General features: G+C 52.8%; 1 protein-coding gene across 1 annotated transcript in view; it reads left to right on the top strand.

Moving 5' to 3' along the window:
• LOC147116225 (protein MTSS 2-like) overlaps positions 1-13,509 on the top strand; it is a 55,553-nt gene extending 42,044 nt beyond the window's left edge. Inside the window, exons 9-10 of the mRNA XM_085990993.1 lie at positions 1,016-1,192; positions 13,120-13,509. Coding sequence (XP_085847119.1) covers positions 1,016-1,192; positions 13,120-13,476 — 534 coding nt within the window. The 3' untranslated portion in view covers positions 13,477-13,509. The remainder of the gene's footprint in view (positions 1-1,015; positions 1,193-13,119) is intronic.
• The last annotated feature ends 1,241 nt before the right edge of the window (positions 13,510-14,750 follow it).

Below are 14,750 nucleotides of genomic sequence, written 5' to 3'. Positions count from 1 at the left end.
AACATTCACTGACTCCACCACCGGTGTACCGTGGCTGCAGTGTGTAGCACCTACAAGATGCACTGCAGCAACTCGCCAATGCTTCTTTGGCAGCACCTCCCAAACCCGTGACCTCTTCCACCTAGAAGGACGAGGGCAGCAGGCACATGGGAACACCACCACCTCCAAGTCACACATCATCTTGATTTGGAAATATATCGCCGTTCCTTCATCATCACTGGGTCAAAATCCTGGAACTCCCTCTGTAACAGCACTGTGGGAGCACCTTCACCACACGGACTGCAGCGGTTCAAGAAGGCGTCTCACCACCACCTTCTCAAGGGCAATTCGGGATGGGAAATAAATGCTGACCTTGCCAGTGACGCCCACATCCTATGAATGAATAACTAAAAAATAAACTTAAAAAACCCCTAAATAGCACTAACTAGTGTTTGGTTGCACCTCTCACACAATACAACATCCAAGGGCACTTTACAAGGAGGTTGGCGGATGCTTTGTTGGGAAGTGGGAGTAAAGGTCTGGGAGGTGAGGGAAGGCATGATCAGTGAGGTCAGTGTGAAAGCTCTTGCCACTGGGTGTGCAGTGGAGGGAAGGGGATGCGCAGTGTACCAGAGCTGGAAGAGTGGAGGTTGTGTACTGGGAAGTAAGGGAGGAGAAGATTCCAGAGACTGGGTGGGGTGAGGGGATGTAACATGAGGACAAGGATATTGAAGTCAATTCACTGAGAGACAGGAAGTCAGCGGGGATCGATGAGGGGTGATGGGCGAGCGGGACTTAGGGCAGGAGAGGACGTGGGTGGCAGAGTACTGGATGTCGGGTGAAGACGTTCACCGGAGCCATCTCTACTGAAACACTTTATGCAATCCCAGAATGCTGTCCTTCTGTAACTCTTCAATAGCTGCCTCGCTGTGATGTCTCAATCGAACTAAATGCTCCTCCCCCCCACCTGCTGTGAACGATTACTCTCCCCCGTCTCAACATTTCTATTCACTGGGCGCTTTCCTCGACTTTCTAGGACTGGTCGAAGCCTGGTCCTTATGACCAGCCAATGGTGAACACTTTACAGAGACGCAAGGAGGCAGCTGAACGTTATCGGGAGGCAGAGGCGGTCTCGGCCACCATGGTCTATCCGGGGATTAGCGTGGAGGAAGTTCAGAGGCCTCGCATGACAGCAGCATCACTTGCTGCTAAGGTACAGTATGTGAGTGTGCTATATTTACGGACTCCCCCCCCCATGTGCCAGGTTACATTGTGGCTTAAGGTGTCAGGATCTTGCTTTCAAGATGGACCAGTATTTACCCCTTAATATGGAATGGGATGGGCCAGTACCATTACCACAGTCATCCAATTGCACCTGCAGCACATAATTCAGCCCAGGAAATCCCCTGGAGTAAAAACATAGGAACAGAAGTAGGCCATTCAGCCCTTTGAGCCTGTACCGCCATTCAATTAAGACTACATCAGTGGCGGGCACAGAGATTTAAACTGCCTTTACAGTAACCGTTACAGCCCTGCTATTCCTTGTAGTGTGCTGCTGGTCCCTATTAGCTCTCTTGGAGAGCCCAGTCGGACTTCAGTACGCACGCCTATTTATTTCACCACCTCCATTGGCTGCTCTCAGCACCCATGATGTTTGCTGGATGACACCCGCCGGCAGTCCTTTATACAATCGGAGACCTCTGATGACAAGTTATCACGTTACCATCAGATTGGTGTTTACATTAAAATCTGGAGAAAAAAAAAACATGCCCCTGTTAGCTTCAGCCATAGAATTGTCAGATATTCCCAACCAGAAGGAGAGCATTCGAGTCTAGTTCTGACTGCCTGCTCCCGTCTCACAGTTCTAACCCGCTAAAGAGGGAAAGGATGGGCAAATGCCAATCCTTTAAAGGGGAGCAGAAAGGGCGAGTACTGGCCTCTTTAACATAAGAACATAAGAAATAGGAGCAGGAATAGGCCACTTGGCCCCTCGAGCCTGCTCCGCCATTCAATAAGACCATGGCTGATCTTGGGCTCAAAGCCACTTTGAGCCCGCTCCCCATAACTCTTCACTCCGTTATCTTGCAAAAATCTGTCTATCTCCACCTTAAATGTATTTAATGACCCAGCCTCCACAGCTCTCTGGGGCAGAGAATTCCACAGATTTATGACCCTCTGAGAGAAGAAATTCCTCCTCATCTCAGTTCCAAAAGGGCGACCCTTTATTCGAAAACTGTGCCCCCGAGTTCTCGATTACCCCACGAGGGAAAATGTCCTCTCTGCGTAGATGTTTCAATAAGATCACCTCTCATTCTTCTAAATTCCAATAAGTATAGGCCCAGCCTGCTCAACCTTTCCTCATAAGTCAACCCCCTCATCCCTGGAATTAACCTAGTGAATCGTCTCTGAACTGCCTCCAATGCAAGTATATCCTTCCTTAAATAAGGAGACCAAAACTACGCAGTACTCAAGGTGTGGTCTCACCAATACCCTGTACAGTTGTAGCAGGACTTCCCTGCTTTTATGCTCCAACCCCCTTGAAATAAAGGCCAACATTCCATTTGCCTTTTTGATTACTTGCTGTACCTGCATGCTAACTTTTTGTGTTTCATGCACAAGGACCCCCAGGTCCCTCTGAACTGTAGCATTTTGTAATCTCCATTTAAATAACAATTTGCTTTTTTATTTTCCCTGCCAAAGTGTATAACCTCGCACTTTCCCACATTATACACCATCTGCCAAATGTTTGCCCACTCAATTAGCCTGTCTATATCCCTTTGCAGGTTCTTTGACTCCTCTGCACAACTTGCTTTCCCACCCATCTTTGTATCATCTGCAAACTTGGCTACATTACATTCAGTCCCTTCATCCAAGTCATTAATGTAGATTGTAAATAGTTAAGGCCTCAGCACCGATCCCTGTGGCACCCCACTAATTACCGTTTGCCAACTGGAAAATGACCCATTTATCCCGACTCTCTGCTTTCTGTTAGTTAGTCAATTTTCTATCCATGCTAATATATTATCTCCAATTCTGTGAGCTCTTATCTTATGCAGTAACCTTTTATGTGGCACCTTATCGAAAGCCTTCTGGAAATCCAATACACCACATCCACTGGTTCACCTTTGTCCACCCTGCTCGTTACCTCCTCAAAGAACGCCAGCAAATTTGTTAAACATGATTTCCCTTTCATAAAACCATGCTGACTCTGCTTGACTGTATTATGATTTTCCAAATGCCCTGCTACTGCTTCCTTAATGAAGGACTCCAGCATTTTCCCAACGACAGATGTTAGGCTAACTGGTCTATAGTTTCCTGCTTTCTGTCTCCCTCCTTTCTTAAATAGGGGTGTTACATTTGCGGTTTTCCAATCCGCTGGGACCTTTCCAGAGTCCAGGGAATTTTGGTATATTGCAACCAATGCATCCACTCTCTCTGCAGCCACTTCTTTTAAGACCCTGGGATGCAGGCCATCTGATCCAGGGGACTTGTCATCTTTTAGTCCCATTATTTTACCAAGTACTATTTCCTTAGTTATAGTGATTGTCTTTAGTTGCCCCCTCCCTGTGGCCCCTTGATTATCCATTATTGGGATGTTGTTAGTGTCTTCTACCGTGAAAACAGATACAAAATATTTGTTCAGAGTCTCTGCCGTTTCCCCATTCCCCATTATTAATTCCCCAGTCTCATCCTCTAAGGGACCAAGGTTTACTTTAGCTACTCTCTTCCTTTTTATATACCTGTAGAAGCTCTTACTATCTGTTTTAATGTTTCTTGCCTGTTTACTCTCATAATTGATGATCTCCCTCTTTATTATTTTTTTAGTCATCCTTTGCTGGTTTTAAAAATTTCCCAATCCTCTGGTCTCCCACCAATCTTGGCAACATTGTATGCCTTTGTTTTCAATTTGATACCATCCTTTACTTCCTTAGTTAACCACGGATGGTGCTCCCTTCTCTTAAAATCTTTCTTTCTCACTGAAATATATTTTTGTTGAGAGTTATGAAATATCTCCTTAAATGTCCGCCACTGCATTTCAACTGTCTTACTCTTTAATTTATTTTTCCAGTCCACTTTAGCCAGTTCTGTCCTCATGCCATTGTAATTGCCTTTGTTTAAGATCAGGGCACTGGTTTGAGATACAACTTTCTCACCCTCCAACTGAATTTGAAATTTAACCATGCTATGATCACTCTTTCCGAGAGGATCCTTTACTATGAGATCATTTATTAATTCTGTCTCATTACACAGTACCAGATCCAAGATAGCCTGCTCCCTGGTTGGTTCCATTACATACTGTTCTCAGAAACCATCCCGGATGCACTCTATGAGCTCCTCCTCAAGGCTACCATGGCCAATTTGATTTGTCCAATCAATATGGAGATTAAAATCACCCATGATTATTACCGTACCTTTTTTACAGGCCTCCATTATTTGTTGATTTATACTCTGTCCAGCAGTATTGCTACTGTTCGGGGGCCTGCAGACAACACCCGCCAGAGACATTTTCCCTTTATTATTTTTTATCTCCACCCAAACCGATTCTATATCTTGATCTTCTGAGCCAGTATTACTTCTCACCACTGCACTGATCCCATCCTTTACCAACAAAGCCACCCCACCTCCCTTTCCTTTCTGTCTATCCTTCCGAATTGTCAAAATACCCTGGAATATTCAGTTCCCAGCCCTGATCACCTTGCAACCACGTCTCTGTAATGGCGATCAGATCATACCCATTTGTATCTATTTGTGCCGTCAACTCATCTATCTTGTTACGAATGCTGCGTGTATTCAGATATAGAGCTTTTAACTTTGTCTTTTTACCATTTCTCCTTGTTTTGGCCCCATTTTTTGTTGCATTCTTATTTTTAAACATTCTGTCCCTTGTCACACTCTGGTTATTATTTCCCCCATCTCTATCCTGCACTATTGCTTTCTCATTTCTCATTAATTTTTATAAATTCCCGCTCACCTGGATCCTCTTCCCCCTCCCCTATTTAGTTTAAAGCCCTCTCTCCAGCCCTAGTTATTTGATTCACCAGGACTCTAGCCCCAGCACGGTTCAGGTGAAGTCCGCCCAAACGGAACAGCTCCCTGTACTGGTGCCAATGCCCCAGAAATCAAAACCCATTTCTCCCACACCAGCCTTTGAGCCACTTGTTCATTTCTCTGATCTTATTTACCCTATGCAAATTCGCTCGTGGCTCAGGTAGTAATCCAGAGATTATTACCTTTGTGGTTCTGCTTTTTAACTTAGCCCCAAGCTGCTCATACTCTCTCAGCAGAACCTCCTTCTTTGTCCTACCTATGTCATTGGTGCCTACGTGGACTATGACAACTGGATCCTCCCCCTCCCACTCCAAGTTTCTCTCCAGCCCAGAGGAGATGTCCTTAACCCTGGCACCGGGCAGGCAACACAGCCTTCGGGACTCACGCTTTCAGCTGCAGAGAACAGTGTCTATCCTTCCAACTGTACTATCCCCTATCACTACAACATTTCTTTTTACTACCCCAACTTGAATGGTTCCCTGTACCACGGTGCTGTGGTCAGATTGCTCATCCTCCCTGCAGTCCCTGCCCTCGTCCACACAGGGAGCAAGAATCTCGTGCCTGTTAGACAAGGCCAAGGGCTGAGGCTCCTCCATCACTGCCTCCTGGATCCCAATACCTGCCTCGCTTGTAGTCACACCCTCCTGTTCCTGACTATCAGCCAGATTGGAAGTAATTACTCTAGTGGGTGTGACTGCCTCCTGGAACTTGGTGTCCAGGTACCGCTCCGCCTCCCTAATGTGTCGTAGTGTCTGAATCTCGGACTCCAGCTCATCAACTCTGAGCCAAAGTTCCTCGAGCAGCCAACATTTGCTGCAGCTGTGGTCGCCTTGGACCTCAATGGTTTCCACCAGCTCCCACATGCACCAACAACACATTGCCTGGTCTCCTATCTCAATTAATTAATTAATTAATTTTAAAATTTGGAACACGTATATCTTTTAATCCACACCAAGGCACTTAAATTTAGAAGCCCAAGTTAGGAAAAAAAGCGAGAAATATAGAAATACTTACCAACCAATCACTTACCTGCTTTCTGGTGCCGTCACACTTCGATTACTTTTTACTTCTTTACACTCACTGGTCTGTTGCAGCTCAGCATCTCCCGCTGCTTTAATACTGCCGAACTCTCGCGCTCTCCTGGGCTCCCGCTGCTTTAATACTGCCGAACACTCGCGCTCTCCTTGGCTCCCGCTGCTTTAATACTGCCGAACTCTCGCGCTCTCCTGGGCTCCCGCTGCTTTAATACTGCCGAACTCTCGCGCTCTCCTGGGCTCCCGCTGCTTTAATACTGCCGAACTCTCGCGCTCTCCTGGGCTCCCGCTGCTTTAATACCGCCGAACTCTCGCGCTCTCCTGGGCTCCCGCCGAACTCTCGCGCTCTCCTGGGCTCCCGCCGAACTCTTGCGCTCTCCTGGGCTCCCGCTGCTTTAATACTGCCGAACTCTCGCGCTCTCCTGGGCTCCCGCTGCTTTAATACTGCCGCGCTCTCCTGGGCTCCCGCTGCTTTAACTACCGCCGAACTCTCGCGCTCTCCTGGGCTCCCGCTGCTTTAATACCGCCGAACTCTCGCGCTCTCCCGGGCTCCCGCTGCTTTAATACCACCGAACTCTCGCGCTCTCCTGGGCTCCCGCTGCTTTAATACCACCGAACTCTCACGCTCTCCTGGGCTCCCGCTGCTTTAATACCGCCGAAATCTCGCGCTCTCCTGGGCTCCCGCTGCTTTAATACCGCCGAACTCTCGCGCTCTCCTGGGCTCCCGCTGCTTTAATACCACCGAACTCTCGCGCTATCCTGGGCTCCCGCTGCTTTAATACCGCCGAACTCTCGCGCTCTCCTGGGCTCCCGCCGAACTCTCGCGCTCTCCTGGGCTCCCGCTGCTTTAATACCGCCGAAATCTCGCGCTCTCCTGGGCTCCCGCTGCTTTAATACCGCTGAACTCTCGCGCTCTCCTGGGCTCCCGCTGCTTTAATACCGCCGAACTCTCGCGCTCTCCTGGGCTCCCGCTGCTTTAATACCGCTGAACGCTCGTGCTCTCCTGGGCTCCCACTGCTTTATACCGCCGAACGCTCGCGCTCTCCTGGGCTCCCGCTGCTTTAATACCGCCGAACTCTCGCGCTCTCCTGGGCTCCCGCTGTTTTAATACCGCCGAACTCTCGCGCTCTCCTGGGCTCCCACTGCTTTATACCGCTGAACGCTCGCGCTCTCCTGCGCTCCTGCTGCTTTAAAAGCGCCGAACTCTCGCGCTCTCCTGGGCTCCCACTGCTTTATACCGCCGAACTCTCGCGCTCTCCTGGGCTCCCACTGCTTTATACCGCCGAACTCTCGCGCTCTCCTGGGCTCCCACTGCTTTATACCGCTGAACGCTCGCGCTCTCCTGGGCTCCCGCTGCTTTAATACTGCCGAACTCTCGCGCTCTCCTGGGCTCCCGCTGCTTTAATACTGCCGAACTCTCGCGCTCTCCTGGGCTCCCGCTGCTTTAATACTGCCGAACTCTCACGCTCTCCTGGGCTCCCGCTGCTTTAATACCGCCGAACTCTCTCGCTCTCCTGGGCTCCCGCCGAACTCTCGCGCTCTCCTGGGCTCCCGCCGAACACTCGCGCTCTCCTTGGCTCCCGCTGCTTTAATACTGCCGAACTCTCGCGCTCTCCTGGGCTCCCGCTGCTTTAATACTGCCGAACTCTCGCGCTCTCCTGGGCTCCCGCTGCTTTAATACTGCCGAACTCTCGCGCTCTCCTGGGCTCCCGCTGCTTTAATACCGCCGAACTCTCGCGCTCTCCTGGGCTCCCGCCGAACTCTCGCGCTCTCCTGGGCTCCCGCCGAACTCTCGCGCTCTCCTGGGCTCCCACTGCTTTATACCGCCGAACGCTCGCGCTCTCCTGGGCTCCCGCTGCTTTAATACCGCCGAACTCTCGCGCTCTCCTGGGCTCCCACTGCTTTATACCGCCAAACGCTCGCGCTCTCCTGGGCTCCCGCTGCTTTAAAAGCGCCGAACTCTCGCGCTCTCCTGGGCTCCCACTGCTTTATACCGCCGAACGCTCGCGCTCTCCTGGGCTCCCACTGCTTTAATACCGCCGAACTCTCGCGCTCTCCTGGGCTCCCGCTGCTTTAATACTGCCGAACTCTCGTGCTCTCCTGGGCTCCCGCTGCTTTAATACTGCCGAACTCTCACGCTCTCCTGGGCTCCCGCTGCTTTAATACCACCGAACTCTCGCGCTCTCCTGGGCTCCCGCCGAACTCTCGCGCTCTCCTGGGCTCCCGCCGAACTCTCGCGCTCTCCTGGGCTCCCGCTGCTTTAATACTGCCGCGCTCTCCTGGGCTCCCGCTGCTTTAATACCGCTGAACTCTTGCGCTCTCCTGGGCTCCCGCTGCTTTAATACCGCTGAACTCTCGCGCTCTCCTGGGCTCCCGCTGCTTTAATACCGCCGAACTCTCGCGCTCTCCCGGGCTCCCGCTGCTTTAATACCACCGAACTCTCGCGCTCTCCTGGGCTCCCGCTGCTTTAATACCACCGAACTCTCGCGCTCTCCTGGGCTCCCGCTGCTTTAATACCGCCGAACTCTCGCGCTCTCCTGGGCTCCCGCTGCTTTAATACCGCCGAACTCTCGCGCTCTCCTGGGCTCCCACTGCTTTAATACCGCCGAACTCTCGCGCTCTCCTGGGCTCCCGCTGCTTTAATACCGCCGAACTCTCGCGCTCTCCTGGTCTCCTGCTGCTTTAATACCGCCGAACACTTGCGCTCTCCTGGGCTCCCGCTGCTTTAATACCGCCGAACTCCCGCGCTCTCCTGGGCTCCCGCTGCTTTAATACCACCGAACTCTCGCACCCTCCTGGGCTCCCGCTGCTTTAATACCGCCGAACTCTCGCGCTCTCCTGGGCTCCCGCTGCTTTAATAACGCCGAACACTCGCGCTCTCCTGGGCTCCCGCTGCTTTAATAACGCCGAACTCTCGCGCTCTCCCGGGCTCCCGCTGCTTTAATACCACCAAACTCTCGCGCTCTCCCGGGCTCCCGCTGCTTTAATACCACCGAACTCTCGCGCTCTCCTGGGCTCCCGCTGCTATAATACCGCCGAACTCTCGCACTCTCCCGGGCTCCCGCTGCTTTAATACCACCGAACTCTCGCGCTCTCCTGGGCTCCCGCTGCTTTAATACCGCCGAACTCTCGCGCTCTCCTGGGCTCCCGCTGCTTTAATACCACCGAACCCTCGCGCTCTCCTGGGCTCCCGCTGCTTTAATACCACCGAACTCTCGCGCTCTTCTGGGCTCCCGCTGCTTTAATACCGCCAAAATCTCGCCCTCTCCTGGGTTCCCGCTGCTTTAATACCGCCGAACTCTCGCGCTCTCCTGGGCTCCTGCTGCTTTAATACCACCGAACTCTCGCGCTCTCCTGGGCTCCCGCTGCTTTAATACCGCCGAACTCTCGCGCTCTCCTGGGCTCCCGCTGCTTTAATACCGCCGAACTCTCGCGCTCGCCTGGGCTACCGCTGCTTTAATACCGCCGAACTCTCGCACTGTCCTGGGCTCCCGCCGAACACTTGTGCTCTCCTGGGCTCCCGCTGCTTTAATACCGCCGAACTCTTGCGCTCTCCTGGGCTCCCGCTGCTTTAATACCGCCGAACTCTCGCACTGTCCTGGGCTCCCGCCGAACACTTGTGCTCTCCTGGGATCCCGCTGCTTTAACTACCGCCGAACCCTCGCGCTCTCCTGGGCTCCCGCTGCTTTAAAACTGCCAAACTCTCGCGCTCTCCTGGGCTCCCGCTGCTTTAATCCCGCTGAACTCTCGCGCTCTCCTGGGCTCCCGCTGCTTTAATACCGCCGAACTCTCGCGCTCTCCTGGGCTCCCGCTGCTTTAATGCCGCCGAACTCTCGCGCTCTCCTGGGTTCCCGCTGCTTTAATACTGCCGAACTCTCGTGCTCTCCTGGGTTCCCGCTGCTTTAATACCGCCGAACTCTCGCACTCTCCTGGGCTCCCGCTGCTTTAGTACCGCCGAACTCTCGCGCTCTCCTGGGCTCCCGCTGCTTTAATACCGCCGAACTCTTGCGCTCTCCTGGGCTCCCGCTGATGTAATACCGCCGAACTCTCGCGCTCTCCTGGGCTCCCGCTGCTTTAATACTGTCGAACTCTCGCGCTCTGCTGGGTTCCCGCTGGTTTAATACCGCCGAACTCTCATGCTCTCCTGGGCTCCCGCTGCTGTAATACCGCCGAACTCTCGTGCTCTCCTGGGCTCCCGCTGCTTTAATACCGCCGAACTCTCGCGCTCTCCTGGGCTCCCGCTGCTTTAATAGCACCGAACTCTCGCGCTCTCCTGGGTTCCCGCTGCTTTAATACCGCCAAACTCGCGCTCTCCTGGGCTCCCGCTGCTTTAATACCACCGAACTCTCGCGCTCTCCTGGGCTCCCGCTGCTTTAATACCACCGAACTCTCGCGCTCTCCTGGGCTCCCGCTGCTTTAATACTGCCGAACTCTCGCGCTCTCCTCAGCTCCCGCTGCTTTAATACCGCTGAACTCTCGCACTCTCCTGTGCTCCCGCTGCTTTAATACCGCTGAACTCTCGCGCTCTCCTGTGCTCCCGCTGCTTTAATACCGCCGAACTCTCGCTCTCTCCTGTGCTCCCGCTGCTTTAACTGCCGCCGAACTCTCGCGCTCTCCTGGGCTCCCGCTGCTTTAACTACCGCCGAACACTCGCGCTCTCCTGGGCTCCCGCTGCTTTAATACCGCCGAACTCTCGCGCTCTCCTGGGCTCCCGCTGCTTTAATACCGCCGAACTCTCGCACTCTCCTGGGCTCCCGCTGCTTTAATACCGCCGAACTCTCGTGCTCTCCTGGGCTCCCGCTGCTTTAATACCGCCGAACGCTCGCGCTCTCCTGGGCTCACGCTGCTTTAATACCGCCGAACGCTCGCACTCTCCTGGGCTCCCGCTGCTTTAATACCGCCGAACTCTCGTGCTCTCCTGGGCTCCCGCTGCTTTAATACCGCCGAACTCTTGCGCTCTCCTGGGCTCCCGCTGCTTTAAAACTGCCAAACTCTCGCGCTCTCCTGGGCTCACGCTGCTTTAATACCGCCGAACTCTTGCACTCTCCTGGGCACCCACTGCTTTAATGCCGCCAAACTCTCGCGCTCTCCTGGGCTCCCGCTGCTTTAATAACGCCGAACTCTCGCGCTCTCCTGGGCTCCCACTGCTTTAATACCGCCGAACTCTCGTGCTCTCCCGGGCTCCCGCTGCTTTAATACCGCCGAACTCTCGCGCTCTCCTGGGCTCCCACTGCTTTAATACCACCGAACTCTCGCGCTCTCCTGGGCTCCCGCTGCTTTAATACCACCGAACTCTCGCGCTCTCCCGGGCTCCCGCTGCTTTAATACCACCGAACTCTCGCGCTCTCCTGGGCTCCCGCTGCTTTAATACCGCCGAACTCTCGCGCTCTCCTGTGCTCACGCTGCTTTAATACCGCCGAACTCTCGCGCTCTCCTGGGCTCCCGCTGCTTTAATACCGCCGAACTGTCGCGCTCTCCTGAGCTCCCGCTGCTTTAATACCGCCGAACACTCGCGCTCTCCTGGGCTCCCGCTGCTTTAATACCGCCGAACTCTCGCGCTCTCCTGGGCTCCCGCTGCTTTAATACCGCCGAACTCTCGCACTCTCCTGGGCTCCCGCTGCTTTAATACCGCCGAACTCTCGCGCTCTCCTGATCTCCCAGTGCTTTAATACCGCCGAACTCTCGCGCTCTCCTGGGCTCCCGCTGATGTAATACCGCCGAACTCTCGCGCTCTCCTGGGCTCCCGCTGCTTTAATACCGCCGAACTCTCGCGCTCTCCTGGGCTCCCGCTGCTTTAATACCACCGAACTCTCGCGCTCTCCTGGGCTCCCGCTGCTTTAATACCGCCGAACTCTCGCGCTCTCCTGGGCTCCCACCGAACTCTCGCGCTCTCTTGGGCTCCCGCTGCTTTAATACCGCCGAACTCTCGCGCTCTCTTGGGCTCCCGCTGCTTTAATACCGCTGAACTCTCGCGCTCTCCTGGGCTCCCGCTGCTTTAATACCGCCGAACTCTCGCACTCTCCTGGGCTCCCGCTGCTTTTTTACCACCGAACTCTCGCGCTCTCATGGGCTCCCGCTGATGTAATACCGCCGAACTCTCGCGCTCTCCTGGGCTCCCGCTGCTTTAATACCGCCGAACTCTCGCGCTCTCCTGGGCTCCAGATGCTTTAATACCGCCGAACTCTCGCGCTCTCCTGAGCTCCCGCCGAACTCTCGCGCTCTCCTGGGCTCCCGCTGCTTTAATACCGCCGAACTCTCGCGCTCTCCTGGGCTCCCGCCGAACTCTCGCGCTCTCCTGGGCTCCCGCTGCTTTAATACCACCGAACTCTCGCGCTCTCGTGGGCTCCCGCTGCTTTAATACCGCCGAACTCTCGCACTCTCCTGGGCTCCCGCCGATCTCTCGCGCTCTCCTTGGCTCCCGCTGCTTTAATACCGCCAAAGTCTCGCGCTCTCCTGGGCTCCCGCCGAACTCTTGCGCTCTGCTGGGCTCCCGCTGCTTTAATACCGCCGAACTCTCGTGCTCTCCTGGGCTCCCGCTGCTTTAATACCGCCGAACTCTCGTGCTCTCCTGGGCTCCCGCTGCTTTAATACCACCGAACTCTCGCGCTCTCCTGGGCTCCCGCTGCTTTCATACCGCCGAACTCTCGCGCTCTCCTGGGCTCCCGCTGCTTTAACTACCGCCGAACTATCATCCTCTCCTGGGCTCCCGCTGCTTTAATACCGCCGAACTCTCGCGCTCTCCTGGGCTCCCGCTGCTGTAATACCGCCAAACTCTCACGCTCTACTCGGCTCCCGCTGCTCTTTGTACCGTTGAACTCTCACGCTCTACTCGGCTCCCGCTGCTTTTTGTACCGTTGAACTCTCGCGCTCTCCTGGGCTCTTGCTGCTTTTTCTACCCTATGGAGGGAAATAGGGCAGCCCTGCCACCCTTAAAAGGGAGTGGAATCAGGCAGTAGCTATCTCTTAAAGGTTAGTTGAATGACCTAGTGCTGTTCCCTTAGAGGGGAGGGACATTCTGTTCATTTCCAGTAAGTCTTGTGTCTCATTTCTTTAACAGCATGGGGAGGAAATCTCCACAGCGGCCAGTGACCTGGCCATGGTGTTGACCCGTGGTCTGAGCCTGGAACACCAGAAAAGTAGCCGCGACTCTCTGCAGTACTCCAGTGGTTATAGCACCCAAACCACCACACCATCCTGCTCCGAAGACACCATTCCTTCCCAAGGTACTTCCATCAGGAGATCTCTCTGTGCCCCCTTTCCAGGTGTTTACCTTCTGCACAAGTATCACGCTAATCATCAACCGAAGACCATAGATACAGAGAACCAGGGTTGCTCACTTTCCATGTCACATGTTTCAGACATGTGTACTCTCCTAGTTCCGTACTGCAGATACTGCTGTGTGTCTGTAACCTGATGAAGAGAGATAAACTTGAATTTTGTGATCCAATGCATTGTAGCTTTATTTGTCTGGCAACACGTAATGAATACATTCTGGTTGTACTAACCTTGCTAATACTTTGTAGCTTTAGTGATCACATTAACACATGGTAGCATATTAGTGCGTTTTATGTCATTGTTGCTTTAGTGAACACACTAATGCATTGTTGCTTCAGTGAACACACTAATGCATTGTTGCTTCAGGGAACACACTAATGCATTGTTGCTCTAGTGAGCACTAATGCATTGTTTCTCTAGTGAACATGCTATTGCGTTGTTGCTCTAGTGAACATGCTAATGTGTTGTTGCTCTAGTGAACACGCTAATGTGTTGTTGCTCTAGTGAACACACTAATGCGTCGTTGCTCTAATGAACACACTAATGCGTCGTTGCTCTAGTGAACACACTAATGCGTCGTTGCTCTAGTGAACACACTAATGCGTCGTTGCTCTAGTGAACACGCTAATGCGTCGTTGCTCTAGTGAACACGCTAATGCGTCGTTGCTCTAGTGAACACGCTAATGCGTCGTTGCTCTAGTGAACACGCTAATGCGTCGTTGCTCTAGTGAACACGCTAATGCGTCGTTGCTCTAGTGAACACGCTAATGCGCCGTTGCTTTAGTGAACACGCTAATGCGCCGTTGCTTTAGTGAACACGCTAATGCATTGTTGCTCTAGTGAACACACTAATGCGTTGTTGCTCTAGTGAACACACTAATGCATTGTTGCTCTAGTGATCACAGTAATGTGTTGTTGAAAAAAAGAAAAGTAATGTGTTCTCAGAAAAAGAATCCCATGAAAGAGTTAAGAAGATGCCATAAATTGTAAGAATTTATTGTTATATAAAACTCAGCATTAGATTATTTTAATTGGAATTCTGACATGCCATAATTATTTGATAAGACTTGCAGCAGTGTCATTTTTACCGACTGAAGTTGAGAGATCTGTTGTTGCTGTCTGTGGAAGGCATTCTCTCATGTCAGGTGTCATGGCCAACAGCAATGATTAGGACACGGGTGATGACGTCCTCACTGAAGAGTTATAGTAAGCTACTGAATCGTCTGCTACTCGTGTCTCTCATGTTACCCCGTTTTATGCATTCGGATTGCTGGTCAGTGACAGCCTGTGAGTAGCACATTTTGTAGAGGACTCTCCCTGCTGTGATATTTGACTCCCAAAAAGTCATGACCAAGCTTGGAAACATGTGATCACAACCTTGTCTTCTCTCCTACGCGTTCAACCTTGATAGTG

Source organism: Somniosus microcephalus, chromosome 6 (genome assembly GCF_052327205.1).
Source record: "Somniosus microcephalus isolate GS21.2 chromosome 6, FLI_Smic_1.0, whole genome shotgun sequence".
Lineage (NCBI taxonomy): Eukaryota > Metazoa > Chordata > Chondrichthyes > Squaliformes > Somniosidae > Somniosus > Somniosus microcephalus.
Note: the sequence above shows the minus strand (reverse complement) of the source record. Positions and strands in the feature narration are given on the sequence as shown.